Source organism: Capricornis sumatraensis, chromosome 17 (genome assembly GCF_032405125.1).
Source record: "Capricornis sumatraensis isolate serow.1 chromosome 17, serow.2, whole genome shotgun sequence".
Classification (NCBI taxonomy): Eukaryota; Metazoa; Chordata; class Mammalia; order Artiodactyla; family Bovidae; genus Capricornis; species Capricornis sumatraensis.
In genome coordinates, this window is record NC_091085.1 from 70,673,752 (window position 1) to 70,701,430 (window position 27,679).

The 27,679-nt window shown below is 48.0% G+C and overlaps 1 protein-coding gene across 1 annotated transcript in view; it reads right to left on the bottom strand.

Moving 5' to 3' along the window:
* ACACB (acetyl-CoA carboxylase beta) overlaps window positions 1-27,679 on the bottom strand; it is a 98,254-nt gene that overhangs the window by 18,189 nt on the left and 52,386 nt on the right. Inside the window, exons 22-40 of the mRNA XM_068989602.1 lie at window positions 24,517-24,605; window positions 24,304-24,428; window positions 22,692-22,805; window positions 22,413-22,526; window positions 21,736-21,825; window positions 18,965-19,083; window positions 17,293-17,430; window positions 16,063-16,162; window positions 15,854-15,961; window positions 13,702-13,758; window positions 13,421-13,462; window positions 11,905-12,120; window positions 10,180-10,335; window positions 9,104-9,307; window positions 8,606-8,761; window positions 4,718-4,840; window positions 3,845-4,114; window positions 2,202-2,299; window positions 913-1,033 (exon numbers count right to left, since the gene is read on the bottom strand). Coding sequence (XP_068845703.1) covers window positions 913-1,033; window positions 2,202-2,299; window positions 3,845-4,114; window positions 4,718-4,840; window positions 8,606-8,761; window positions 9,104-9,307; window positions 10,180-10,335; window positions 11,905-12,120; window positions 13,421-13,462; window positions 13,702-13,758; window positions 15,854-15,961; window positions 16,063-16,162; window positions 17,293-17,430; window positions 18,965-19,083; window positions 21,736-21,825; window positions 22,413-22,526; window positions 22,692-22,805; window positions 24,304-24,428; window positions 24,517-24,605 — 2,440 coding nt within the window. The remainder of the gene's footprint in view (window positions 1-912; window positions 1,034-2,201; window positions 2,300-3,844; window positions 4,115-4,717; window positions 4,841-8,605; window positions 8,762-9,103; window positions 9,308-10,179; window positions 10,336-11,904; window positions 12,121-13,420; window positions 13,463-13,701; window positions 13,759-15,853; window positions 15,962-16,062; window positions 16,163-17,292; window positions 17,431-18,964; window positions 19,084-21,735; window positions 21,826-22,412; window positions 22,527-22,691; window positions 22,806-24,303; window positions 24,429-24,516; window positions 24,606-27,679) is intronic.

Below are 27,679 nucleotides of genomic sequence, written 5' to 3' on the forward strand. Positions count from 1 at the left end.
GCCACTGGGCTACCAGGGAAGGCCCAAAAGTTCTTCTAAATACTCAATATCTTTTAAAGAAGAGATTGAATCCTGATTCAAGCCAACCAACTATAATAAGACATTTTGAGATAACTATGAAAACTGAACCCAAGTTGAGTTCTGACGATATCAAAGAATTGCTGCTGTTATTGTTGGGTTTAATAGTATCGTGGTTATGTTATTTTTAAAAAAAAAAAATGAATGGGGGAGCATTTATCTAGCAAAGAACCACACTACGGTACTTACAGATGGAAAGATATAAGTGGAGGCTGCTTTAAAATATTCCAGAACAGTGGGCAGATGGGCTGAGGATGCAGGAATGGTTACACGCTGACAACTGTTGGAGCCGGTGATGAGTACACGGGGCTCGTTATCAATTCTCTTTACTTTCACGACTATTTTTTTTTTCATTTATTTTTAATTGGAGGATAATCACTTTACAATGTTGTGTTGGTTGTTTCCGTACAGCAACGTGAATCAGCCATCAGAAGGCATATGTCCCCGCCCCCCTGAACCTCCCTCCCACCCTCTACCCCAGCCCACCCCTCTGGATTGTCACAGAGCGTTGAGCTGAGCTCCCTGTCATGCAGCAGCTTCCCGCTGGCTCTGTTACATACAGTAATGTATAATGTATGTTTCAGTGCCACTCAATTCGTCCCACCCTCCCCTTCCCCTGCTGTGTCCACAAGTCTGCCCTCTGTGTCTGTGTCTCTATTTCCGCCCTGCAAATTGGTTCATCAGCACCAGTTTTCTAAATTCCATACATACGTGTTAATATATGACATTTGCTTTTCTCTTTCTGACTTCCTTCACTTTGTATGACAGGCTTTTCCTGATTAAAGTTTCCATAATAAAGAGTTGAGTTGGAAAAGAAAACGGGCGGGGACTCACCATGCTGATGGTGACGATCTCGTCGTAATCCTGGGAGGTCTCCCCAGCAATCATGCCTGAGCCCCTCAGGTTCTCTACGCCCAGGCCCTCCTCCTTCCCGATGATGTCCGTGATGACGTACCTTCAGGAACCAAAGGAGAGTTACAGACTGAGCTCCAGCCCAGGACAATCCAAGGCTGATGCGCTTCCCACGGACCCGGGGAAGGAAGGCTGAGCAAGGCGAGGGGCTGGAGGGTGAGAGAGCAGCCACCAGTGAGATGAATGCCGGGGTCTAGGACCCTCACGATTGGCCCTAAAGTTTCCAGAAGGGCACGTACAGCCTCGATGATGATCACCCCTCCAACCAAAGAGAAAGTCCGCTGATTCAGAGGCTGTCCTAACAAAGCATCACCCCTGCCCTGCACTCCTTCGGAGACAATCGAACAGCCTTTGGTCTGCAGCGAGATGAGCGTGTGCCAGGAGAAGGCACTTGGTTCATGACCAGTCAGTCATGGCCACATGAGTCCACTGCACAGCCCAACCTCCCTGATGACCTGACGGGGAGCTGATGTAATAATTATAGAAGTAAAGTGCACAGCAAGTGCAGCAACTGAACCATCTTAAAACCATCCCTGCCTCCGCCGTCCGTGAAAAATTGTCTTCTGTGAAATCAGTCCCTGGTGCCAAAAAGGCTGGGTTAGGCCCTAACCCATTAGAGATTCACAAGGCATTTCAGTGCATTAAACGCTCTGAGAAGGTCTGCAGTAAAGATGCTTGTTGGATCTCATCTAACCCAGTGTTTCCGAAACTTAAAATCTTCACTCCCTCCCTCCCCGCAAATCAATGACTAACATCCCAGGAAACTCAGCCTGGGAAATTTTGATTTAACTCAAAATCTGATTTTAAAAACCTACAACCTTCCCTGGAAAAGACACCAGTATTGCCCCTGATGTTCTCATGGAGCAGACCCTGTCCACGTCTTCCCAGCTCACCCAGTGAGTCAGTTTGGCTCATTTGGTCATAAAATGTGAGCCCGCAAGCTCTGGGGACATGCGGGAATCCACCCTAACTGTCCCCGAGTGATGTGCTGTTTTTGTGAGAGATGTACCTCATGTGGGGACAGCAAGGATGGGGTCACCCTAAAGGGGGCCTCAGGTGTCTGAGCTGTCACACAATGGAAGCTGGGGGGTCGCTCTGTACAAATACCCCCACCTGCTTGAGAAATTGTCACCAGCCCAGAGGCAGATTCCCCACGAGCAGCTGAAATGAACCACAGTCAGAACGTGGGAGCTGCCTGCTAAGTTATTTACCTGGATTCTCCATCTTCCTCCACGTGTTTACAATGGACGGAGTTCAGGGAGCTGATTCTGGTGTAGTCTTGGGGGGTCAGGTACAGGTATTTAATTCCCTTAAAAATATGTAAATACTTCAATGAGGCTATGAGTCCAGCTCCATGTACTCAACAGCCACTGTTTTTAGTGCCAGCACTGTGTTTTAGGGATGCAGGGAGGATACCGTGTTAATAACACAGTCACCCATCTGATGTTAACAGACATCTGATGTTAACACATTAATAACACCAATTAACTGAATGTCTGCTCTGTGTTTGCCAGTTACCACACAACCTCACTTTTCCCCTGGTCTCTCTGATTCACTATTTGTTTTTAAATCTTTATTGAATTTGTTACAATATTGTTTCTGCTTTATGTTTTGTTTTTTTGGTCCCCAGCCACATGGGATCTTAGCTCCTCCACCAGGGATTGACCCCTCAGCTCCTGCATTGATAGGGGGAGTTTTAACCACTGGACCACCAGGGAAGTCACTGATTCAGTGTCGTCTAATCTTTTCATTCTCTCTCCCCAAAGGAGCCTTTTAGATACTTCTTTTTCCCTGATTACCAACCCCTTTGCCCCCGTCAAGTTTTATTATAGATATACTGGTTATTAATAAATGTACATATGCGTGTGTGTGCGCTTTTACATGAAAATAATACTTTTTGTCCCTTTTGGGGGGACAATACCACCTCCTTGAGAACCTGTGCTGTGGTTGCAAAGAATGCCTCTGTCCCCTGCATTTTCACATCAAAAGATGTGTGTTTTTCTTTATTCATTCTGCCTTTTATGATGTCCTGAGGTCTTCTGGATGAATTTTAAGAACTTCCTGAGGCCAGGGATCATATACCACTCACCTCTGCATGCTTGGTACGTACTGTGTTCAGAAGATGGTCGGTATGTATTAACTACATGTTTATATAAGAAATAACTATTTTCATTATTGTCCTCCAAGGATCCTCCTGAGGGCTTCTGAAGTAGCTCAGTGGTAAAGAATCCGCCTGCCAATGCAGCAGACGTGGGTTCAATCCCTGGGTTGGAAAATCCTCTGGAGAAGGAAATGGCTACCCACTCCAGTATTCCTGCCTGGAGAATCCCATGGACAGAGAAGCCTGGTGGGCTATAGTCCATGGGGTTACAAAGAATCGGACATGACTGACTACCACTTTCAGAGCTCTCTGAAGTGACTACTACGATTATTCCCATTTTACAGATAAGGAACCAGAGTCATCTGCTAGTGGCTAAGAAGGAATGAGGGTTCCCAGGTGGCATCAGTGGTAAAGAACCTGCCTGCCAATGCAGGAGACATAAGAAAGGCAGGTTTGATCCCTGGGTCGGGAAGATCCTCTGGGGAGGGCATGGCAACCCACTCCAGTATTCCTGCCTGGAGAATCCCATGGACAGAGGAGCCTGGCAGGCTACAGTCTATGGGCTCACAAGAGTCGGACACCTAAGAGTCGGACACGCTAAGTTTGGACTTAGCGACCAAACCACCACCACCACATGTATCCGTGCTAAGAGCAAGACTTTTCCCCCCACTCCCTTAGAGGTACTGTCACTCCCTCGGAAAACACAGCAGGAGCTAGGTGGAATCACACTGCCACGCCAGCTTCCCGCCGTACCTTGTGGGGGTCTTCCGGGTCCACCCAAGCCACCTGGAACATGTGCTTGATCTCCTCTGCCAGGCCGATACGGGCCCCACTGTTGGCCGCGAGGTAGACTTTGGGGATGCCCTCGGCCCGGGCCAGCTCGGACGCCCGCAGGTACAGAAGGTCTTCTCCGGGGCCGAAGGATCCAATATGGAAGGTGATGTCATTGCTGATGAGGATAATGTCACGCCCTTCTGGGTACTCGAGGGTCTTAAACCTCATTTTGAAGGCCACCATGCCCACCTGGAAAGGAGATGAGTGCACGAGAAAACAGGTTTGCTTCTTCAGGGAGAAAAAAGATTTTTAAGTTGTTGGGTTTTTTTTAATGTGGACCATTTTAAAAGTCTTTACTGAATTTATTACAATATTGCTTCTGTTTTATCTTTTGTTTTTTCAGCCATGAGACATGTGGGATCTTAGTCCCCCGACCAGGGATCGAACCTGCACCCCCTTTAATGGAAAGTGAAAGTCGCTCAGTCGTGACCAACTCTTTGCAACTCCATGGACTATACAGTCCATGGAATTCTCCAGGCCAGAATACTGGAGTGGGTGGCGTTTCCCTTCTCCAGGGGATCTTCCCAACCCAGGGATCGCACCCAGGTCTCCTGCATTGCAGGTGGATTCTTTAGCAGCTGAATCACCAGGGAAGCCCTTCCTACACTGGAAAGAAAGTCTTAACCACTCAACAGCCAGCGAAACCCCTAGGGAGAAAATTTTTTTAAAGGAGGATTCCAGCCAGGAGCTGGGCTCTGTGGGTTTGCTTTTTAAAAAACTTTTACTGAAGTACAGTTGATCTACAATGTTGTGTTAATTTCTTCTGTAGAGCAAACCGACTCAGTTCTTTACCTCATTTCCTCCAGGAAGTCGGTTCATCTCCACCAGCTGGCCCTGCGGATCCAGCACGAGCTCGGTGTACGTCAGGATGTCTTTGGGGTATTTGTCTGGGGAGTGCCACATTTTAAAAAGAGCCTACAGAGAAGGGAGGAAAGAGAAAAATCTGAAGTTGCCAGTAAGGAAGTACATTTTCTAGGGCTGCCTTTCTTTCTTAATCACAAACTAGTTAAAGCACTCAGCAAAAACATGCAGAAAAAATAAATACCTGTGCGTCTATCTTGCAGTTTTGTCAAATCATAATTTCTCCAAAGTTGCTTTAAGAATTTTTTAATAAGAAATAATAGAAATGCAGCTGAAACCCCTGGTGTGCCCCTTCCCATCCCATTCCCATCTGTCCCTCCCCATGCTCCCCTCAGGTAACCATTATCCTGAACTTGAAAGAAAGTGAAAGTCACACATTTGTATCCAACTCTTTGTGATCCTATGGATATAACCTGCTCGGCTCCTCTGTCCATGAAATTCTCCAGGCAAGAGTACTGGAGTGGGTTGCCATTTCCTTCTCCAGGAGATCTTCCCAACCCAGGGGTTCGAGCCCAGGTCTCCTGCTTTGCAGGCAAATTCTTTACCAGCTGAGCCAGTAGGGAAGCCCATCCTGAACTTAGTGTCAGTCAAGTCCTCTGTATGTGTTTATGCTTTTATCTCATCATATGTGCAGACATTAAGACATGTAGCATTATTTTGCATGACTTCTCTTTTAAATAAATGGTGTCACACCAGGTATGTCCTTCTACAACTTATTTTTCCAACTCTCCAGTATATTTGAGAGATTTATCCATGTTGATAAATTTAGCTCTGGTTTATTCCTTTTCCCTCATGTTCAGTTTTTCATGGAATGAATATGTCACAATTTATTTACTCATGATTTTGAGTAGAAACGTTTAGATTCCCATTTCTACAGTACTACCGATAATGCTATAAAGAACATTCCTATGGTCTTTTTACATTGGTATATACCTAGGAGTGGAATTGCTGGGTCATAGCATATGTGAATCTTCAGTTTTCTTAGATATTATCAAATTGCTTTACAGTAAAAATGTGTGAGAGCTCCTTTGGTCCATATACTTGTCCACATCTGGTTTTGTCAAATATTTTCATGCTTTCCCATCTGCTGGGTGTGAAATTATACTGATATTTTTTTTGCTGTAATGTTGATCCATACTTCACTGATTGTCACCTAGGTGAGCACCTTAGAATATACTGATCAGAGTTTCTCTTACATAATATTGTTCTAATCTCTTGCTGGTAACAGACATTGAAACATATTCTCCCAAGCTGGGGTCTTTTTTTAAAAAATTAATTAATTTAATTAGAGGCTAATTACAATATTGTGGTGGTTTTTCACCATACATAGACATGAATCAGTCATGGGTGTACATGTCTCCCCGATACTGAACCCCCCCCACCTCCCTCCCCACCCCATCACTCTGGGTTGTCCCAGAGCCCCAGCTTGGGGTCCCCCAAGCTGGGGTCTTTTTACATAAATAACTTTTAAGTTTTAATGTAGTCAAATTTGTGCGGTTTTCCTATGCTTATGCTTTTGACTCACTCCAAGTGGTTTTAATTCTCTTGAAATTTATTTTTGTATACCAGATGAGGTAGAAATAAAAATTTATTTTCCAAATTAGATAAGAAATGTCTTTGTATCTTTTAGTGAGATGTATTTCCCTTCCTTCACAATTCCACCTCTGCCTTCTGTCAAGGCTTTGTTTATAAGTGGGTCTGATTCTAGACTCTATTCTGTTCCATTGGTCTATCTGTTTAGCTCCATTACAGTAATATTATGCATTACAGTAAGTACAGCTGCTTGAAAATAGTGACTTATTTTAAAGGACGGCTAAGACAAGTCCCCCAGATTATTTTTTTCAAAATTGCTTTTGCTATTCACAAACTTTTACTTTTCCTATGAACTTTTAAGTTGCACCCAAAACTCCAGAAGTATACTGAATATATTATGTGGGGAACTATTATGTTTACAGTATTGCCTCTTCTGATCATTCATAAGCATGATATATCTCTGTTTATTTAGGCTTAAAGTATAAAGGCATAAAGTTTCAAAATTTCCCCTACAAAGGCCTTGTCTTTTTTAAAAATTTATTCCTAGGGAAACTTTAGAGTTGATCTTAATATTGTAAACGGCATTTTTCCAATTAGATCTTAGAATTATTGCTTGTCTATGAGAGCACAATTAATTTTTGTACACTGACCTAGCTGGAGAAGGGAATGGCAACTCACTCCAGTATTCGTGCCTGGAAAATCTCATGGACAGAGGAGCCTGGTGGGCTACAGTTCATGGGGCTGCAGAATCGGGCAAGACTGAGTGAACAGGCATGCACTTGTACCTAGTAATCTTGCTGTATTATCTTGCTGCTTCTTCAAATCCTCTTGGATTACTTGTATAGGCATTTTATCATCTACAAAAAAACACCACTTTGCTTCTTTCTATTCTTGTATCTTTTATTTCTTTTTCTTATTTTAATGCATTGATCAAGAACTCCAGTTTTTTTTTTTTAAAGGTAGAACAGATGGAGTAATTCAATTTCACTAATGCTTATAATCTGTATTTTCTATTTCTTCTTGAGTTAGTTTTGATAAGATGAATGTTTCTGGGAAATATTCCTTTTCATCTGTTTTCAAATTTATGGGTAGTCCACAGTACTCTTTCCTTATCTAAAAGAAAAGTGGATGGATTTATTTTTGATATGTCTGTTTCTTATTCTTGTGGACCATGATGTCCAAGGCAGAAGGATACAGACAATAACATTCTTAATCATAAAAGTTTCCATTTATTAAAATAGCCTCTGCTGCTGCTGCTGCTAAGTCACTTCAGTCGTGTTCGACTCTGTGCGACCCCATAGATGGCAGCCCACCAGGCTCCGCCGTCCCTGGGATTCTCCAGGCAAGAACACTGGAGTGGGTTGCCATTTCCTCCTTCTCCAATGCATGAAAGTGAAAAGTGAAAGGAAGTCACTCAGTTGTGTCCTCTACTGAATACTTAATATGTATTTCTTACTACAACCTTGGGAGGCAGGTACTAATTATTATTCTCATTGAACAGAGGAGAGAAGAGAGGCCCCGAGAGGTGAAGGAACTTGCCTGGGGGACAAACAGGAAGAAAAGGACAGATTTGGGATTCAAGTCCAGGACTTCCTGACCCTAAACAGCAGCTTTTCCTACTACCCCGCATCTCATGCCTGAAGTGCACTGATGCTTTCCTGTCCACAGTCTCAGTTTCATGAACGTCATTCACAAGGCAACGGAGAGGATGTAAAAGGCATCCTCATCACCAGTGCCAGTGTGGTCAGTCTCCTTGAAAGGCACTTCTACGTAAAAAAATATAGGCATAGAAAACATGCTTGAAGGAAATACCCAGTATAGATTCTGTATCCAGTGTATACTTCAAAATTCATAAAAACATAAAACATTATTTTTTTAAATTCCTCAAAGGTAGTGAGTGACCCCATCCTCTTCCTCATGGTCTAGCCACCCTTAGAATGGTGCCTGGCTTATAGCAGGTATTTAATATATCCATTAACAAGACCAGAAGGAAATGGTAAGCAATTTGTCTTTAGTATACGGAACTAAGAGTTACTTTTTTATTCCTTCCACTCTCCTTTGTTGTCCAAAGTTTCTATATTATTTTCTTTTTACCACTGGGATGAAATAAGTCTTGTTTTAGAAAAACATACTATGAAGTCATTCCCAATATTAGTTTCTTTTCGTTCACGCAGACTGTTTTTTAGAGTGAGGTCTTTAGAAAAGTAACTGAGAATGGTTGTGGATGCTGGTGGAGTCTCTAAAGGGGGACCCCGGGCAGTACTGAGTCTCAGTCCCAGGACTTGCCTGCCTGAACATTTCCGGGAAGTCATACACGTAGGTGGTGCCCAGGGACTGGGCCTGGAACCGCTTGGCCTGAAGCAGATCCTTGGTGACATAGGGAGTGTTGATCAGCATCCCATGCTGGGGGCCTTGCTTGCTGCCAAAGGAGTGAAACAAGATCTGGACCAGAAAGAGAGAAAGAGGGAGAGTGAGGGAGGCAAGTCTCAGAGAACCACACTCCTGCTCAATTTATTTCTTCCTGCCTCAATGAAAATGCCAAGAGGGAATGCTACTCAGCCACCAAAACGAGCAAAGTAACGCCACTGGCCGCAACATGGAGGGACCTAGAGACTAGCATACCAAGTGGAGTACGTCAGAAAGACGCCACGTGGTGTCACTTCTGTGTAGACTCTAACATCTGACACAAATGAACTTTCCTGAAGCAGACACAGACCCACGGACACGGAGCAGGGGCTCGGGCCTCCACTCTGACGCGACTTCTGTGACCCAGCCCGGGCTTACGTTCCCAGATCTGGGGTCCGTCACTTCCTTGTAGAGGCTGATGTCCAGGTAGTAGCCTGACTCGTTGGTGATGAAGAGGCGGATGGGGATGGCGCTGTCGGTGGTGGTCTGACGGATGTTGATCTTGACCTCAGCCTGAAGCACGCGGAGCTTCCACAGCCGGCTGCCGTAGCGCATCACCATGGACCGCACCGACTCCTCGATCTGCCACAAACCACAGCGGTTCAATTTCAGAACCTAAACTGCGCACACTCGTAACCGTTCTCGCTCTGACAATGACAGAATGGTGAAATATACCGAATGCAAAATGCACTGCGTGTATACAGCACAGTAATATGTTGCATGTATCACTGTTAGCTGATAAGACGCAAAGGCATCTTTGATTTAAGCTCAGTGTCTCATTCTGTCCCCACAGTTACCCAGAGAGGCTAGCATTTTTGTCCCCCATTGACAGAGGAGGAAACTGAGGCTGGTAAGAGCTAGAGCTCCTATGTCTTCCTCTCCGTCATGTATCCCAAGCCTATGCATTTTTTCTGGGAACGACATGAACTGGTGGAGCTGGGGAGTCAGCATGAGCCTCTGCACCCCACCCCACATGCCAAGCTGATGGACTGAAAGGACTTCTTTCATCCCAGAATCACCACCACAAACTCTGCCTGCTTGTGAGGAAGCAGCTGTGGAGGAGCCAGCCGTGGAGGATGGTTGAGCCACAGACCTCAGGTTCTTACCCACTCCCTCACCCACCGGCAGCCCACGACAGAGCCTGGAACCAGGGAGAGGCCAGAGCTCTGTTTCGCAGAGGACATTCTGGGCATCCGCATTTCCTGAAAAGTGAAGCATGCCCATGGAGGGGGAACATCCTTAGGGACAGTCCTCAGGGGGGTGGCTGGAATACGGCTCTAGAATTAATTGATGGAAGCTTTGTGCTCCACCTGCAGCAATCGAGGCTCAGACACGCACATATGCACCCTGCAGCTGGGGTCTCACACACCGGGAGACAATACCCCAAAGCAGGAGGGTCCCAGGGAAGGTGAACCCCCAGAGCCTGGTGAGAGCCCCGCCCGCTGAAGGGAGACCTTGGAGGGGTCCATGATGACGGTGGGCACAAAGTTGAGGAAGATGTGGTTGCAGTCGGTGCGCACGCTGGTGTTATTGAATGCCACCTCCAGCTCGTCCATGGCCTCCAGGAGCAGCCGCTCACCCTCGTTCTGGAGGTACTCGAAGGAGGCTTCCTGTAAAAGCGGGAGGGGGCAACCGCTAAGGCCAGGGGTGTAGGGCTCAGAGAGTTAGGGAGAGGGGAGAACAGCCCCTCCTCTGAAAGGTGCACCCGGTAAGACAGCAGAGCCCCACCTCCAGAGGCAAAGAGATGTCCAAGGCCGACTCGTGTACTCGGCACCTCTTTTATTTTTTGTGTTTTCTGCTGTGCTGACCCCAGAGGGGTCTTAAAGTCTCTTTCGAGATATTGTAAACAACTCGCCCTTGAGCCCGCTTTTTAGGCAAACAAACCAATCCAACCAATCCACGGTCCACACCCTGCTATTCCTCATCAGGCTCACGCCCCAGGCTACTGTCCTCGGGCCCTAATCAACCCAGGGCCAGGCATCAGACAACTAGAGACAGCCCCTATGTTCAGAGCCTGCTGAAATCACTCAAGGCAGCCACTGCCAAGCCTGCCCACCTGCCTCACCTGGTCCTTCCTGCGAAACCCACAATAAAGGCCCCTGACCATGAATCCCCCCTCGCACGGCCTCCTGAGCAGCCCTGGCACTTCCCCACGTGGTCCCCATGATAGAGTGCCCCCTCCCCTTGGGATCTGTGAGTGACGAACAAACCATCTTTTCAATGGCAACCATTTCCTGGTCTGTTGGCCTTCCCTGGTGGTTCAGCTGGTAAAGAATCTGCTGGCAACGTGGGAGACCCGGGTTCGATCCCTGGGTTGGGAAGACCCCCTGGAGAAGGGAATGGCTGCCCACTCCAGTATTCTGGCCTGGAGAATTCCATGGACTCTACAGTCCATGGGGTCGCAAAGAGTCGGACACGACTGAGCGACTTGCACTTACCTGGATAATCATAAAAGCTATTAGAACACCTGAGGCAGGAAAACACTGAGATTAGCTTAGCACTCATCACTAGAGGATTCCTTAAAAACATTACATACATGTGATACCTCCGTGCTAGGGAACTGCAGGGAGGGGATCATCTTCATTAACATAGAAGGAGGTCTACAGTAAAAACCAAGTCTTTACATGGTATGTCCAGCCTGAGCTCCCATCTGGAACCTTCTACCTACAACCCAATTCGAATACACGTATGGAATGAGGCCCACAAAGGGTCACCAACAGGGCTGACCCCTGAGTGGCAGGATTCTGGGTCCTTTTCTTTGATTTCTTTTATTTGTGGAAGTGTTTTCAGTATTGCTTGCAATCTTCGCAGGATAGTCATGAATTACTTTTGTAAATGAGAGAAACAATGGGACATGATGGCGCACTCAATCAACAAATACAGAAAAAGCCCCTTAACTACCAGGACCTTTCTTTTCTATCCTCCTGATTCTCTCATGCAGACACATCTCTGGGATGGAAGAAAGAATCTGCACGTTACCCCATGAAAATAAGCCACTATCTACCTCCTGTCCCCTCTAGACTGGACTGTCGGTTACAAGGCCAGGGCTGTGGGTGCCCCGTTCACCCTGCGATCCCCGCATGCAGCCCAGGCCCTGCCCCGAGTGGGACTCAATCCCGGCAAGGCCGGCCCCTGAGGGACAAGTTCAGGGGGAGACACAAACACCCATTGACATTGACCTTGGTGATCAGGTCCGAGTGCCTGATGATGACCCGGATGAAGAACCTGTGGTCCGTGACCTCGGCACCCTCCTTCACTCTGGCGGCGCCCAGGTACAGGTGCATCTTGTGGTTGGCGCAGGGCATGGCGGTCACGTCAAAGTTTCGCAATCGGCTGAGCTCCAGCTGGAAGGCCAGGGCCGGCTCCAAGTGACGGTAGATGCGATCTTCTGCAAACTGCAGGCCGACCGGGGAGAGAAAACAGACAGACACACAGACCCATGTGGAGCTGGACACTGAGGTGGCATGCCCGCTGATCCGCGCCCTGTCCTGCATGCCCCCTGGCGCTGTGGGTTTAGTGCTCAGGAATGAGGCAGTCATAGTGTCCTCTAACCATGAGCTCGAGAGATTGGAGAGTTGAGATTTTGTGAAGCTCCAGCAGAGAGGAAGGCCCTGTGCTGGTGCAAGCCTCTTAGCCCTGGGGGAGCCCAGTGAGTCCCCAGCACCTGCGGCCCACCCGGCTGCGTTCTCTGAGCCACGACACAGAGTACTTCTCAAGAAGTCCCTAAGCCCTGGTTTCCTTGCGGAGACTGGTCCCCAGAAGGAAGTGACTGATGGGGCTAGAGTTTTAACTGCAGAGGCTAAAAGAAGGATGGGTCTTAAGTAGTAAAGTGAGGCTCTGGATAGATTAAAATACTGTTTGCTGGAGGCTGGGTCTGTGCTGGGAACAAGATCGCCTTTTCTAGAACAGGGATGAGCAAACTTTTTCTCAAAAGGCCAGAGAACCGATGGAGTACACAGTCGTTCACAAACACAGTCTGACTTCTGAAGCCATGTGTTCTGCATCCGCAGATAAGACCAATCACAGAGATTCCACCTGTGGTTGGGTGAATCCACGGATGTGGAAACTGCAGACATGGAGGGCTGAGTGTACTCGACTCTGCCTGATTGTACTGCTGGAGCCAGAAAGCCATGGGAGACAGCAAGAGATTAATGAGTATGGCCTGTGTCCCAATCACACTTTGGTTATAAAAACAGGGGGCTGGGGAATTTCCTGGTGGTCCAGTGGCTGAGACTCTGTGCTTCTACTGCAGGGGGCCTGGGTTCGTTTCCTGGTCAGAGAACTAGGATTCTGCAAGCCATGTGTGTCACGGCCAAAAAAACAAAACAAAAACCAACCAATCGACCCCTAAAAAACAGGGAGCCAGTCTGCAAGCCATAGTTTGCAAACCACTGTCCTAGAAGAATACAAACAAAAGAGGGTGGGAGATGTGTCTTACAGAGTTACAGCAGCAAGTATAAAAATTCTCCAGGTGAGACAGAAACGTGTATAGCAAAGGCTGAAAGGAAATGTGAGGTTTGAGGCCCACATACAAACGTGGGGCTCTCACTGGAAATACCAGCCCAGAGGAAGGCTGGAGTCTGCACTTAAGTTGCACTTCTAGAATACAGGGATCATAAGGACTGGGGACAATATTCTTCCTGAATATCAAAGATCCCAGGGAAGAGAGAACCGCTTCATTGCTCTTCACCATACCTCATCTCTTGCTCTGAATGTGAAAAACTTGGGAAATTCTTTCTGCAAAAAAAGACATATGAAAGACAATTAAGTCAAGCAAGACTTATTTAAATATTTATAGACTTGTTTTACGATTTTTAACCATTACCCAGTCCACTGCTAGAACAAATCATTTGGAAAGCCATCCCTCCTTTAAGCCATTGATCTTTCCCACCCCAATCTACAGAGCAAACTTCAAATAAATAGCACCGAGTCTTGAAGAACGTGAAGAACTCAGATGTGCCGAACATCGGACTGACCTCTTGGGCAATGAGGAATGTGATTCTTCGGAGTCCACACTCCACAAGGATGTTTTTCTGCATTAAAAACCAAACATACAATAGGATCATAGTTGGTCACACAAAGGAATGAGGTCCTGATACCTGGATGAACCTTGAAAACATGCCAAGTAAAAGAGGCCAGTCTCCAAAGGCCTCATATGGTATGAAACTCCACTTAGTTTATTGATAGGAAACACCCAGAATGAGCAAATTCACAGACAGAAAGTAGATTAGTGGTTTTCGAGGGCAGGGAAAAGGGTGTTGAGTTCAGGGAAAATGGGGTGGCTGCTAATGGGTATGGGGTATTTTGGTGGGGGTGGTGAAAACGTTCTAAAATAAAATGACCGTAATGATGGTTACACAAGTCTATGAATATATTAGTAGTCTCTCCTTACTGACCGGGAATATGATCCACGATCTCGTGGATGAATAGAACCATGGATAATACCAAACCCTATATATACTAGGTTTTTTTTTTTTTTTCCCCTATACATACCTACAATAAAGTTTAATTTACAAATTAGGTACTGTAGCCCGCCAGGTTCTTCTGTTCATGGAATTCTCCAGGCAAGAATACTGGAGTGGGTTGCCATTCCCTTCTCCAGGGAATCTTCCTGATCCAGGGATCAATCCTGGGTCTTCTGTATTGTAGGCAGATTCTTTTCCTGAGCCACCAGGAAAGCCCACAATAGGAGATTAACCACATAGAAAAATTATAGCCATTTACTGTAATAAAAGCTATGTGATTGTGGGCTCTCAAAATATTTTCTTGTAGTTTAATGCCTTTTCTGTCTTAACTAGGCACTTATCACTCACTGTGGCCATAATGTTTGCAGTTTAAGGGTACATTTCTTTTTTCCTCCTTCACAATTTCATGGCTAGAAGAGTCAATCTTACTGTAGATCTTAGCAACTCACGTTTTTTTTCCTGCCTTATTAAGTCAAGAACTTTCACCTTTTCATTTAAGAGAAGCACCCTATGGCTTCTCTTTGGCATATCAGAATTGCTGGTATCACTACCCTTGCACTTTGGGGCATAATTAGATAAAATACAGGTGACTTAACTACTGCAATACCATGACAACTGATGGGACAACCCAGCCACCTCCTAAGTGACAAACGGTGGATGCGCCGGACAAAGGGATGATTCGCATCTGAGTCAGACTGAGCAAGATGGTGCAGTATTTCCTCATAGCAACTCAGAAAGGCACGTGACTTGAAACTGACAAATTGCCTACTTATGGCATTTTCCATTTAATGTTCTTGGACTATAGTTGGCCATGGGAAACTGAAACGAAGGAAAACAAAACTGCAGAAAAGAGGACTATGGTACCAAGAAGCACTGAAGTGCATACTTTATATGGAGGAACGGTATGGTACGTAAACTATGTTCAATACAGCTGTTAAAATATATACACACACACGTTATTATACATGACACCACATGTTTATAAAACCAACCCAGTTATCTGCATAAATGGTTGTTAATGTAAGTGACCATTTTAAAATTGGGAGTTTTGGACTTCCCTGGTGGCCCAGTGGTAAAGAATCCATCTGCCAGTGCAGGGGACAGGGGTTCGATCCCTGGTTGGGGAAGATCCCACACGCCGCAGAGCAACTAAGCCTGTGAGCCACAACTACGGAAGCCTTCACGCCCTTGAGCCTGTGTTCCGCGACAAGAGAAGCCACTGCAACAAGAAGCCCGAGCACCCTAGCTCGAGAGCTGCCCCCGCTGTCCACAGATGGAGAACGCCCACTCGTGGCAACAAAGACCCCGTGTAACCAAAACCAATAAATACAACAGCGAGTTCTCTGGCTCATCCCAATGAAAACACTGCCCTCAACTCCAAAACCATTTACTGACTGTATCGTCTGCATAAGGTGGTGTATATACTGTGTCATCTTATTACGCCAACTCCCAGGGAGAGAAACGCCACCCCCGTGTTACTGCGGGGAGAAGCTGAATTTCTGGCCTGTTCAGCCTCCTCTGCCCAAGGTCACGGGCAAAGCAGAGCCGGTGTGGGCAGCAAGGCCTGCAGCTATGAAGCTCTCAAGACAACTCGGGCACATGGACACCTCAAGACGGTCCTCCTCCTTCTCAGGGACCCAGACCCAGAGGCTGCCCAGAGTACCTTGGACTGCACAAATGTTCGGAAAATGGGCACCAGCTGCTCATCCTCCTGGTGGTCCGCGTGCTGGAGGGCCACGTTCAGGATGTGGATTGGCTCCTCTCGGAGGCTCTGGGACAGAAAACCAAGGGGGGTCGCCAAGAAAACCAAGTAGAAGGGCCCGGGGCCCCCAGCCTGCCCCTCCTTGGCTTGCTCCCTGCTCACATCCTCACCTTGCTGTCATCCTCAGAGTACAGGGAATTCCGGGCCTTGCTGAAAAGCGGGGTGTCCTTGGGCACGTTGGCAAAGCAGGAGATGACCTCATCAAAGTTCCTGGGGGTGCGGGGCAGAGAGGGAGGGCTGAGGGGCCGCTGCCCCACGAGGTCGTAGGTCAGACCCGGACTCTCCCTCTTTCCCAACCACCACACTGCCAGCGCATCCAAGTCTGTGCAGAGTTCCTGTGGTTCCTGACTAGGTCCGAGGCACTAGTGATGGGGTCTTCCCCCAAAAGAAGAATGAACCTATGTGGTTTGAGATGGTGAGTAGAAGAAAGGGTTCCAATACTTTGGGGGCATGGCTAGGGTCCCTTTTTTACTGGCTGGGAGAGTCCTGCAATCTCATCTCACTTCTCTGAGTCAACTGAGGATAACAAACACGCATTGGAGAAGGAAATGGCAACCCACTCCAGTGTTCTTGCCTGGAGAATCCCAGGGACGGGGGAGCCTGGTGGGCTGCTGTCTATGGGGTCGCACAGAGTCGGATAAGACTGAAGCGACTTAGCAGCAGCAGCAGCAACACCTCCCAAAGCTGTTGTGAAGATACAAGATAATCCAAGCATGATGCATAATATACAGGGGCAGGCTGAGAAAGGGCAACGGGGACTTCCCTGGTGGGCTGGTGGTTAACAATCTGCCTCGCAGGGGATGTGGCTTTGATCCCTGGTCGGGGAACTAGGATCTCAAGTGTTATGGAGCCCACGCGCCACAACTGGAGGGTCCGTGTGCTCCAGTAAAAGATCCTGTATGACGCATCGAAGACCCAACACGGTTGGATACATACACAAATATTTTTAAAAGAGGAATGATACTGACATTTCTGAACATGTTATCTACATACTAACAACGGTTTAAATACAATATTTTTAATGTATCATCTCATGGTGACCCTATGAAGTAAAGTCCTCTTGTACCCCTTATACGGATGAGAAAACAAAGGTATTGAGAGAAAGCATTTGTTCAGAGTCTTATAGTCAAGAAGCAGGGTGAGACAGTATTCAAAAGCAGGAGGTGCTGACATGAAAACTCACACTTTTGATGCTATATTATTCTATTATTATTAAGTCCCTGAGCCATGTGTCCAGGCCACCCCTACCTGCGTGTACAGTGAACAGGTGGGGGTTCAGGGGAAGCACGCTCAAGCCCTGTGGTTGGGGTGTTCTGGGGATACTGAGCCCCGCTGGGTACCTGACGAAATCCTCGAATCTCTGGAAGGCGACCATGGCCCCAATTCGCTGGGACTTGGGGGAGAAGCCACTGTCCATGAAGAGCTCCGTGCTGTGTCTCAGCAGCTCCGGGTTGGTGACACTGATGGGCACAGTCATCCTGCAGTAGGGGTGGGAGGTGGGGGGTGAGGGAGCCGCCTGCAGATCCAGCCCCAAGAGCCGTTCCTGCCCTGGAAGCTTCGGTGAGCCAGCCCCACAACAGAGTCTTCTGAAAGAGCGGGGCTTAGAATCGGAGGTGGAAGGGATAGCGGGAGAGATCCCCCTCTGGCCATGCACAGCACACCAGGGGCCTGGACCTCAGTCCTGCTGGTCTCTCACCTGACCTCCCCTATGGTCACAATACACCTAGTTTTACAGACACAGGTGTGGAGGGTCCAGTCAGGCTTGGCTTGGGGCGGGGGGTGAAATGTCACCCCTTGTGACCTTCCCAGAGGCCTGGAAGAACAGGGCCGTGGGGCAGCTGAGGCCACAGGTCCCGGGTAAGCTCCTGGCCCTTCTAGCTGACAGCAACAGCCAGGGCCTGAGATGGTCGAGGAAGCCCTCCAGGGTCCTCAGTGTCTCCCTGACTGATAATAATGCCATGTGTCTATATATACTAAGGGTCACAACCATGACCAGGACACTCATGTGGGTTCTTCCAAGAAACAAAGTGTGAGTGACTACCCCAGTCTTCTTTCCGAGCAGCGCTGAACTGCTGCAACAAAGAGCTCCAGAGGCAAAGAATTCTAGGACTTCCCTGGTGGTCCAGTGGCTAAGACCCTGCGCTCCCAATGCAGGGGGCCTGGGTTTGATCCCTGGTCAGGGAACTGGATCCCACGTGCCACGACTAAAGACCCCACGTGCTACAGTGAAGACTGAAGCTCTCTTGTGCCGCAACTAAGACCCGGTGCAGCCAAATAAATAACACAAACAAAGGCAAAGACTGCCTCCTCAGGAGGGCGCAAGTTCAAAAGTTCTTATACCACATCTCTCACAGACCCCAAAATGATCCCAAGCCCCTAGTCAGTCCCCTTTTCTCTCAGCAGGGCAAAGGTGACAATCTTTATTTTGTGGGATGGGGAATAAAACTGAATAGAGGAGAGTGTGAAAGCTCTTAGCATAGGACTTGACACACGTCATGCCATCGGACAGTAACAACAGTATCCGTCACGGTCATCAAAGGGATCCTCACCATTCATCAACTTTCTGTGTGCCAGGCACGGGCCTAAATGCTGTCTGTGCCTCATTCTTCATCAGGGTCTTGGACAACTTTGTCCAACAGAACTTTCTGCATTGATGGAGTGTTCTAGAACCACAATGTCCAATATGGCAGCCGCAAGTCACACGTGAGCTGGTGTGACCAAGGACCTGAATTTTTAATTTAGTTTTGATGCGTTTTAATTTCAATATCCCACAGGGAGGTAGCGCCTACCAGCCCAGACAGTGCAGAGTTAGGAGGCAGGCATGGGGTTATCTCCATGCTACTGAAAAGAGAATGGAGACATGGAGAGACGCCAGGCTGGGGAACGGCGTGCCTAATGTCTCCCCAGCGGTTCCCAGACATCCCTGCTGGGTGCCTCCAGAGACAGGACTACAGTGGTCAGGGAGAAAAGAAACATAAGCCACCCCCTCCCCAGGTGGGTACCACTCTGTACCGGTGCGGGTGGGAGGAGGGCAGCATGAACTGGAATTCCACCACGCAGGTGCCATCTGGGAACTGGCGGTGCTGCAGGCTGGTTAGCTCATAGGCGATGTAGCCTCTCCGCACGTAAACCTAATGAGACAGAAGCACAGACTGCACCTGAGAAAGCCCAGAGACAAGCCCAAAACACGATCCCTAAAGCAGAGCAGTGGAGGCAGTGGCAGACTTTATTTTTGGGGGCTCCAAAATCACTGCAGATGGTGACTGCAGCCATGAAATTAAAAGACGCTTACTCCTTGGAAGGAAAGTTAGAACCAACCTAGATAGCATATTATAAAGTAGAGACATTATTTTGCCAACAAAGGTCCGTCTAGTCAAGGCTATGGTTTTTCCTGTGGTCATGTATGGATGTGAGAGTTGGACTGTGAAGAAGGCTGAGTGCTGAAGAATTGATGCTTTTGAACTGTGGTGTTGGAGAAGACTCTTGAGGGTCCCTTGGACTGCAAGAAGATCCAACCAGTCCATTCTGAAGGAGATCAGCCCTGTGTGTTCTTTGGAAGGAATGATGCTAAAGCTGAAACGCCAATACTTTGGCCACCTCATGCAAACAGTTGACTCATTGGAAAAGACTGATGCTGGGAGAGATTGGGGGCAGGAGGAGAAGGGGACGACAGAGGATGAGATGGCTGGATGGCATCACTGACTCGATGGACGTGAGTCTGGGTGAACTCTGGGAGTTGGTGATGGACAGGGAGGCCTGGCGTGCTGCGATTCATAGGGTCGCAAAGAGTCGGACACGACTGAGCGACTGAACTGAACTGAACTGAACTGAAAGCAGTGAAGAGTAAATGCGCTCACTCTTCAGGATGCTACTTCCTCTGCAAAAGACCAGGTGGTAAATATTTTAGGCTTTTGTGGAATATATCATCTTTATCGCAAATCACAACTACTCAACTCTGCTGCTGTAGGGCCTTCCCTGATGGTCCAGTAGTTGACACTCCGAGCTCCCACTGTGAGAGCCACGGGTTTGTGCCATGGACAATATGTACATGTGTGGGCGTGGCTGGGTTCCAACAAGACTTTATTTACAGACCTGAGCAGGGGGCTAGATGTGACCCACAGACTATAGTTTGCTGACTCCTGCTACAGAGTAATGCTGTCCAGCAGAAATATAACACAGGCCACGGAGGCAGTTTTAAATTAATTTGAGATTTTCTAGTAGACACTTGAAAGGAGCAGGTAAAGATGATTTTAATAACATACCTCATTTCATCCCTAATAACTAAAATATTATCATTTCAACAGGCAACCAATTTTTTAAAAACTGAGATATTCTCCATTCTTTCTGCATACTGAGTCTTTGGAATCCAGTGTGTATCCTACACTTAGAGCACAGGTCAGTCAGACTGGCCACATCTTAGGTGCTCACAAGCCACACGTGGCCAGCATATTAGACAGCACAGTTCTGAAGACTAAGCATTGGGAATTTTTTTTACTGGATAGGGAATCCGCGGATTAACTGCTATCCTTTGAAATTGCTGCTTGCAAGGCTGGCCCTTGGCTAGCATGTGAGAACTTGGATTTGGGGAGGGTTCCCACCATTCCCAGAGAAGAATGGTTGGCAGTGCATTAACTAAGCAAACAGTATGACTTATGCTGAGCATATGATTTCTTCCTGGGAGTTTGGAATTTTGGTATGTGCCAAGCAGAGGGTGCTTATGTGCTGCTGCTGCTGCTAAGTCACTTCAGTCGTGTCCGACTCTGTGCGACCCCAGAGACGGCAGCCCACGAGGCTCCCCCGTCCCTGGGATTCTCCAGGCAAGAACACTGGAGTGGGTTGCCATTTCCTTCTCCAATGCATGAAAGTGAAAAGTGAAAGGGAAGTCTCTCAGTCATGTCCAACTCTTCGCGACCCCATGGATTGCAGCCTACCAGGCTCCTCCGTCCATGGGATTTTCCAGGCAAGAGTACTGGAGTGGGGTGCCATCACTTTCTCTGGTGCATATGTGACCAGCTCTCAATAAAACTCTGGACACTAAGTGTCTAATGAGCTTCCCTAGTAGACAACTTTTACATGTTGCCATAATTCGTTGCTCAAGGAATCAAAAGTTTAGATGAAGTGCCTTGGACCTGGCCCTTGGGGGGTTAGTATTTAACTGTGCCTGTGCCAGAGGAGGCTGGAATAACACACAAGACAGCTGGGGTTACCAGCAAGAACTTTGGACTACAGCAGTGACGTGAAAGTGGCCGAGTCACGTCCAACTCTTTGCGACCCCATGGACTACACAGTCCACAGAGTTCTCCAGGCCAGAATACTGGAGTGGGTGGCCGTTCCCTTTTACAGGGGATCTTCCCAACCCAGCGATCGAACCCAGGTCTCCCGCTTTACCAGCTGAGCCACACGGGAAGCCCAAGAATACTGCAGTGGGTAGCCTATCCCTTTTCCAGCGGATCTTCCCGACCCAGCAATTGAACTGGGGTCTCCTGCATTGCAGGTGGATTCTTTACCAACTGAGTTACTGGACTAAGATAGACTTGATATAAATCCTGGCTCTTTCACTTCTTAGCTGTGTGACCTTGAGCAAGCTGCTTCACCTCTCTGAGCCTCCATTCCCTTTTCTGTGAGATGGGTGTAAGTAAAAGGACCTACCTTGGAGAGAAAATGCTGAGATCATGTTTGCCAGGCACATGGCCCAGGGTCAGGCATGTGGAGTGCAGGCAGCGGATGCCAGGACCAGCACTGGTCAGTACGGAAGCTGTTCCAGGGACCTCTCACTCACTTACCTCCAAGGATGCCATGCAAACCACTTTGTTAGCATGGTAGAAGAAAGTGGGCAGCACATCAAAGATGGTTGTTTCTGAGAGTATTAATTTCTACAGGAAATGGAAAGGGAAATGAAGAAGGAAAGGGGAATGCTAACAAATTCCAACCAGCAGTCAGAGGAGGGGAGGGATAGTGGCAGGGAAGGTAGGTTGGTCGTGTTGTTATCACAAAATGCTGCCAGGCCCCAGGCCCATGAGACCTGAATGTGCAGGCGGTTCTAGGGTGACTGTTCCCAGGGTTCCCAGCTCTAGCCACAGAGGGGGTGCCTGGAAGCTTGCGAATGAGGCAGATTTAGGGGGTGAAGAGGGGGCCCTGGGAAAATGAAGCCAAGACCCAGCCATGTGAGTGCTCGCAGCTTCCAATAAGCTCCATCACATGTGGAGTTTTAACATCATGCCTCCTGAGAGAGCCTTGCTGCCTTGCCATCCATCCTGCAGGACCCAACCTCTTTCAGAGCTGCCCCTGGGCCCCTCACGCAGCCCTGGCCACACTGAACTAACCACTGGTGCTCGTGACTGTGCCCTGCATCCGAGCGCCAACCCATGGAGGGCAGGGAGAGCCCACTTGCCCACCCCCAGGCCCCACTTGGGCCATGGCGTGTGCTCTGTGCAACGTGGAAGGATGCAGGTGGCCTCACCTTGAGGTTTTCTGGGCAGAACTGGTGGCCATACATGTCGATGGCAGATAAGAAAATGGACTCTACTTGGTTGTGCCTCAGCTCGTAGGAGGGGAGGTGGGAGGCAATCAGGACCTGTGGGGGGAGGGGATGGAGGGGCTGGGGTTAGCCATCCTCCCAGGGAAGATGCCAAGGGCCGGTCCTGCAGCAGAGAGGCTGTGCATGCAGGGAGCTGGGTGTGGTGGAGGACAGCGCCCCGTGAGCCCCGGGTGCGGCAGGGACCACAGCCAGCCAGCCTACCTGCCTGGCTCTGAGGGCCACCTTGCAGTGCTCGCTTTTGCTCAGCTGCGTCAGCTCGTCAAGGATGGAGGTCAGCTCATCGGACAGGGATGGGTCTGGGCCACAGAGCTCATCCTTTTGGGGGACAGAAACAAGATCCAAGGGAATCTTCTGTTCCACCAGAAGGAGACAGGCCAGCACTCACTGGCCCTTGGCTGGGGGTCCAGCTGCCCCCGCCAACCTCCCCAGTCTAATACATAAACCCTCCACCATTCTCCACTGCATTTTCACTCACCCATGCATCCACCCCAAAACATGCCCTAAATTCCTGGCACAAGGGAAAACAGAACCAAGTCTCTGCCTGCATCACTATTAATGGCCAGCAGGTAACAAGTATTTACTGTGGCCAGGCAAGCAACTAGACCCTTTCATTTCCTCAAATGTCCTTTAACCACTGAGAAGTTACTATATGATACCCATTTTACAGATGAGAAAACTAAGGCTCAGAGAGGCAATGTGCCTTGCCCCCAGGCTACCAAGCACATGCAAGGCAGAGTCATATTTGAACCCAAGGTTCTCCTATTCTTAGGCCCTCTCACACTTTCCTCTGCACGTCTCTGCCTGACTTAAGGGGCTCAGTTTCAGAGAAGAGGGATGAGGGGAAACAGAAGCAGGTATGAACAAAGAGTAAGGGCTATGTGAGTCTCTCGGGCGGGTGTGCAAGCCAACTCTAGGAGCCTTGGCATGGGGGGAGCATCTAGGGCCTGGAGACATCCTGCCAGAGAGAAGATATAGAGGTGAAACCTGCCAACGAGGCAGGGATGCTAGTTCCTATGGGCAACCCTCCTCTCTGCTTCTGGAATAAGGGACCTTTCTGCTGGAGACCAGGGCTGGGCGGGACCAGTCTTTGCATCTACTCCTACGCCCTAAATGCAAGAAGGGCTTAGGAAAGGCTGAGTCGATGCTCCCTCAATACCCGCTAAGACAGAACAGTGACTGCTGGGACCCTGAATACCTGGGCGTCACGCCCCCACCCCCGCACCAGGCTGTTCTCCAGGCAGTCACCAGATGGTGGGGCCGGGGCGGGGGGGGTCATTCTTTTCAACCTCTGCATGTCCCTAATTAGAATGAGCCCACATTTTGTTTCTATCATCAAAAAATTTGTTTAACGTATTAACATTTCACACACATACACAAGCACACAAGCAGGTCTGTGCTGAAGAAATCTCATGGGAAATTATTCTCAACCTTCTCGGCCTCCCAAATTTTGATTTGGTCTGTGTTATCAAATGGTGGTGACATCAGTCTCTATCATTCCCCTGGCCTGTGCCTCCAAGGACAGCATGGAACGCAGGCACTGTCCAACGGCCAGGCTGATGGTTTTCTAAGACGAGAGTTCCCTGGTGGCCTAGAGGTTAGCATTCCAGGCTTTCACTGTCACGGCCCAGGTTCAATCCCTGGTCAGGGAAGATCCTACAAGCTGTGCAGCGTGGTGAAAGGAATAAATAAGAGAGGAAAGACCCAAGACAAAGTTTGGTATGAAGTATTTTAAAATCTGGCTACCAGAATCTTTCCAGGGAAAGCCGGTGGAGTCCTGTCCAACTGTGGGGAGAGGACGCCTTTTCCTGCTTACAATCAGCATGATCACCAGCTGGTTCTTCTTGGCCACCTGTGAGTGGGAGAAGATGCAGTCCAACACCTGGGACATGTCTGGCTTCAGCTGCTCCCGGAGGTTTATCACACACTTATCGTAGTGGGCTGCAGGGGACAAGAAGCCATGTGGGGTAAGGCTCCAGGCCCCGGCCCCTGTGGACTCATCACCAGTGCCTGGGGTGGCGACTCTTGCCTTGTTGGAAATGGTGCTCAACCAGCAAGTATTTCCGCAGGAGCTCCAACACCACCGCCTTCATGTAGCCACGTGCCCCGCTGCGGTACCTGGGGAGGAGGAGAAGGCCGCTGAGTGACCAGCTCCGTGTCCTGGGGTGCCTGCTGTCTCCAGCAGGACTTTCAAGACTTGAAAAAGGAGTTGAGTTCAGTTCAGTTGCTCAGTTGTGTCTGACTCTTTGCGACCCCATGGAGTGCGACATGCCTGGCCTCTCTGTGCATCCCCAACTCCCGGAGTTTACTTAAACCCAGGTCCATTGAGTCGGTGACGCCATCCAACCATCTCATCCTCTGTCATCCCCTTCTCCTCCCGCCTTCAATCTTTCCCAGCATCAGGGTCTTTTCAAATGAGACATTTCTTCGCATCAGGTGGCCAAAGCATTGAAGAGAAAACACTAATAAAGAATCTGGAGGAGGACTTCCCTGATGGTCCAGTGGCTGAGGATCTGCCTTGCAATGCAAGGGACATGGGTTCAGTCCCTGATCTGGGAACTAAGATCCCACATGCTGTGGAGCAACTATGGCTGCACACCGCGACTGCTGAGCCCGTGCGTCACAACTAGAGAGTCCGTGAGCCGTAAGCAAAGATCCTCATGACGCAATGAAGATCCCGTGTGCCACAGCTAAGACCTGACACAGCCAAACAAATAGATAAATATTTTTAAAAAAGAATCTGGAGGCTGCACCCTCTAATCCTTAGGTCTGGGAGGGATGCGTGAGTTGGTCCATCCGTGCTAACTCTGCCAGTCAGAGAGAGTGACGACTTGCCCAAGGTTACACATCCCACCAGAGGTCCCCAGAGAGAAGGAAAAACAGTCACAGAGCTGGGATGCTGAATGGGGTCAGCCTTGCATGAATGAGTGAAGACAAATATTTTCAATTAACCATCCAATGGATAAAGACAATTTGAAAAATAAAACTTGAAAGACATTTACCAAATGATCCCTGTGTACATTTCACTTTCCTTTTAAAACCAAATGGTAACCTGGAGGTTCCTTAAACTATTTCCTCTTCTAAACCATTTCAGAACATAAGGAATGGGACTCTGAGTTTCAGGAAAGTTGAAACTGGCACTGCCCCAGCATCAGCAAGTGACGTTAAAAGAAAGTACGAACCAAAAAGGCTCCTGTGTTCAAATGTGATTTTTAAAAACACACACACACACAATATAGGATATACCTCTGAGATTTATATTTAACACAAAAAAGAACCTGTAGGGAATTTGATTCATTTATCATTTGTTCATACCTACTGGTCATTTGTCCTATACTAAAAAAGGATGGATTAGGGTTAGTGCTGGAAGAGTTCTGGGGAAAGGATTAGCCGTTGGCTATGGAACTCTCACTTTATGGGGAATCCAGACGCAAATCTCCTTCCTCCGCTGCAACCCTATATCGTCAGTATGAGTCCTCACAAGTCAAGGAGTGCCCTGAAAAGAAGGGCATTTTCCTATAGCCATCTGTCTTCTGCACCTCGTATAGTTTTTGGCACGTGGCTAATATGTGCTGAATTAACTCACTCCAGTCTGAAAATGTTTGAATTCTGTCCAAGAAGGCAAAGCTTTCTTGCTGGGTAGGGTTTTCATACAAAAGGGCTGTTCTTTCTATCAGAATAGTTCTCCCTGCTCAAGAGCTAGGTAAGGCAAAATACAAGTTCTTAAAATTCTTTTAAAAAGTTCTTACAAAGATGGGACTACAGACCCCCTTACCTGACTCTTGAGAAATCTGTATGTGGGTCATGAAGTAACAGAACCAGACATGAAACAACTGACTGGTTCAAAATTGGGAAGGAGTATGCCTAAGGCTGTATATTGTCACCTTATTTAACCCGGCGAAACGCCGGGCTGGATGAAGCTCAAGCCAGAATCAAGATTGCTGGGAGAAATATCAACAACCACAGATATGCAGATGATACCACTCTAATGGCAGAAAGTAAAGAGGAACTAAAGGGCCTCTTGATGAAAGAAGACAGTGAAAAAGCTGGCTTAGAACGCAACATTTAAAAAACCAAGATCATGGCATCTGGTCCCATCACTTCATGGGAAATTGAAGGGGAAAAAGCGGAAGCAGTGATACATTTTATTTTCTTGGGCTCCAAAGTCACTGTGGACGCCAACTGCAGCCACGAAATTAAAAGACGCTTGCTTCTTGAAAGAAGAGCTATGACAAACCTGAACAGCGTATTGAGTTTCCCTGGTGGCTCAGCTGGTAAAGAATTCGCCTGTAACGCGGGAGACCTGGGTTCAATCGCTGGGTTGTGAAGATCCCCTGGAGAAGGGGAGAGCTACCCACTCCAGTATTCTGGCCTGGAGAATTCCATGGACTGTATAGTCCATGGGGTCACAAAGAGTCAGACACGACTAAGGAATTTCCACTTCACTTCACTTCAAACAGCGTATTGAAAAGCAGAGACATCTCTTTGCTGACAAAGGTCCGTATAGTTGAAACTATGGTTTTTCTAATAGTCATGTACAGATGTGAGAGTTGGACCATAAAGAAGGCTAAGCACTGAAGAATTGATGCTTGAATTGTAGTGTTGGAGAAGACTCTTTGAGAGTCTCTTGGACAGCAAGATCAAACCAGTCAATCCTAAAGGAAATCAACTTTGAATACTCATTGGTAGGACTGATGCTGAAGCTCCAATACTTTGGGCCACCTGATGTGAAGAGCTGACTCATTGGAAAAGACCCTGATGATGGGAAAGATTGAGGCAACAGGAGGAGGGGTGGCAGAGGATGAGACGGTATCTAACCATCACCAACTCAACGGACATGAATTTGAGCAACCTCTGGGAGATACTGAAGGACAGAGGAGCCTGGTGTGCTGCCGTCCATGGGTCGCAGAGAGTTGGTCATGACTGAGCAACTGAACAAGTTCTTTACCAATTCCTCCTTTGCAAGGATCCCCCAAAATCACAAGAATAATTTCTATAATCATTTACAGCTTACTAAATCATTTCATTCCATTGTCTCATAAGCAAAGCTACCATGAGGACTTGCTGTGTTTCAGCACTTTACAAAAGTTAATCTACTGGTAATGCAAAATGATTCAGCATGTGAAGTGTTTTTAATTCCCATTTTACAGACCAGCAAACTGAGACTTGGAAGTAAAGGACGTTGCTTTGTT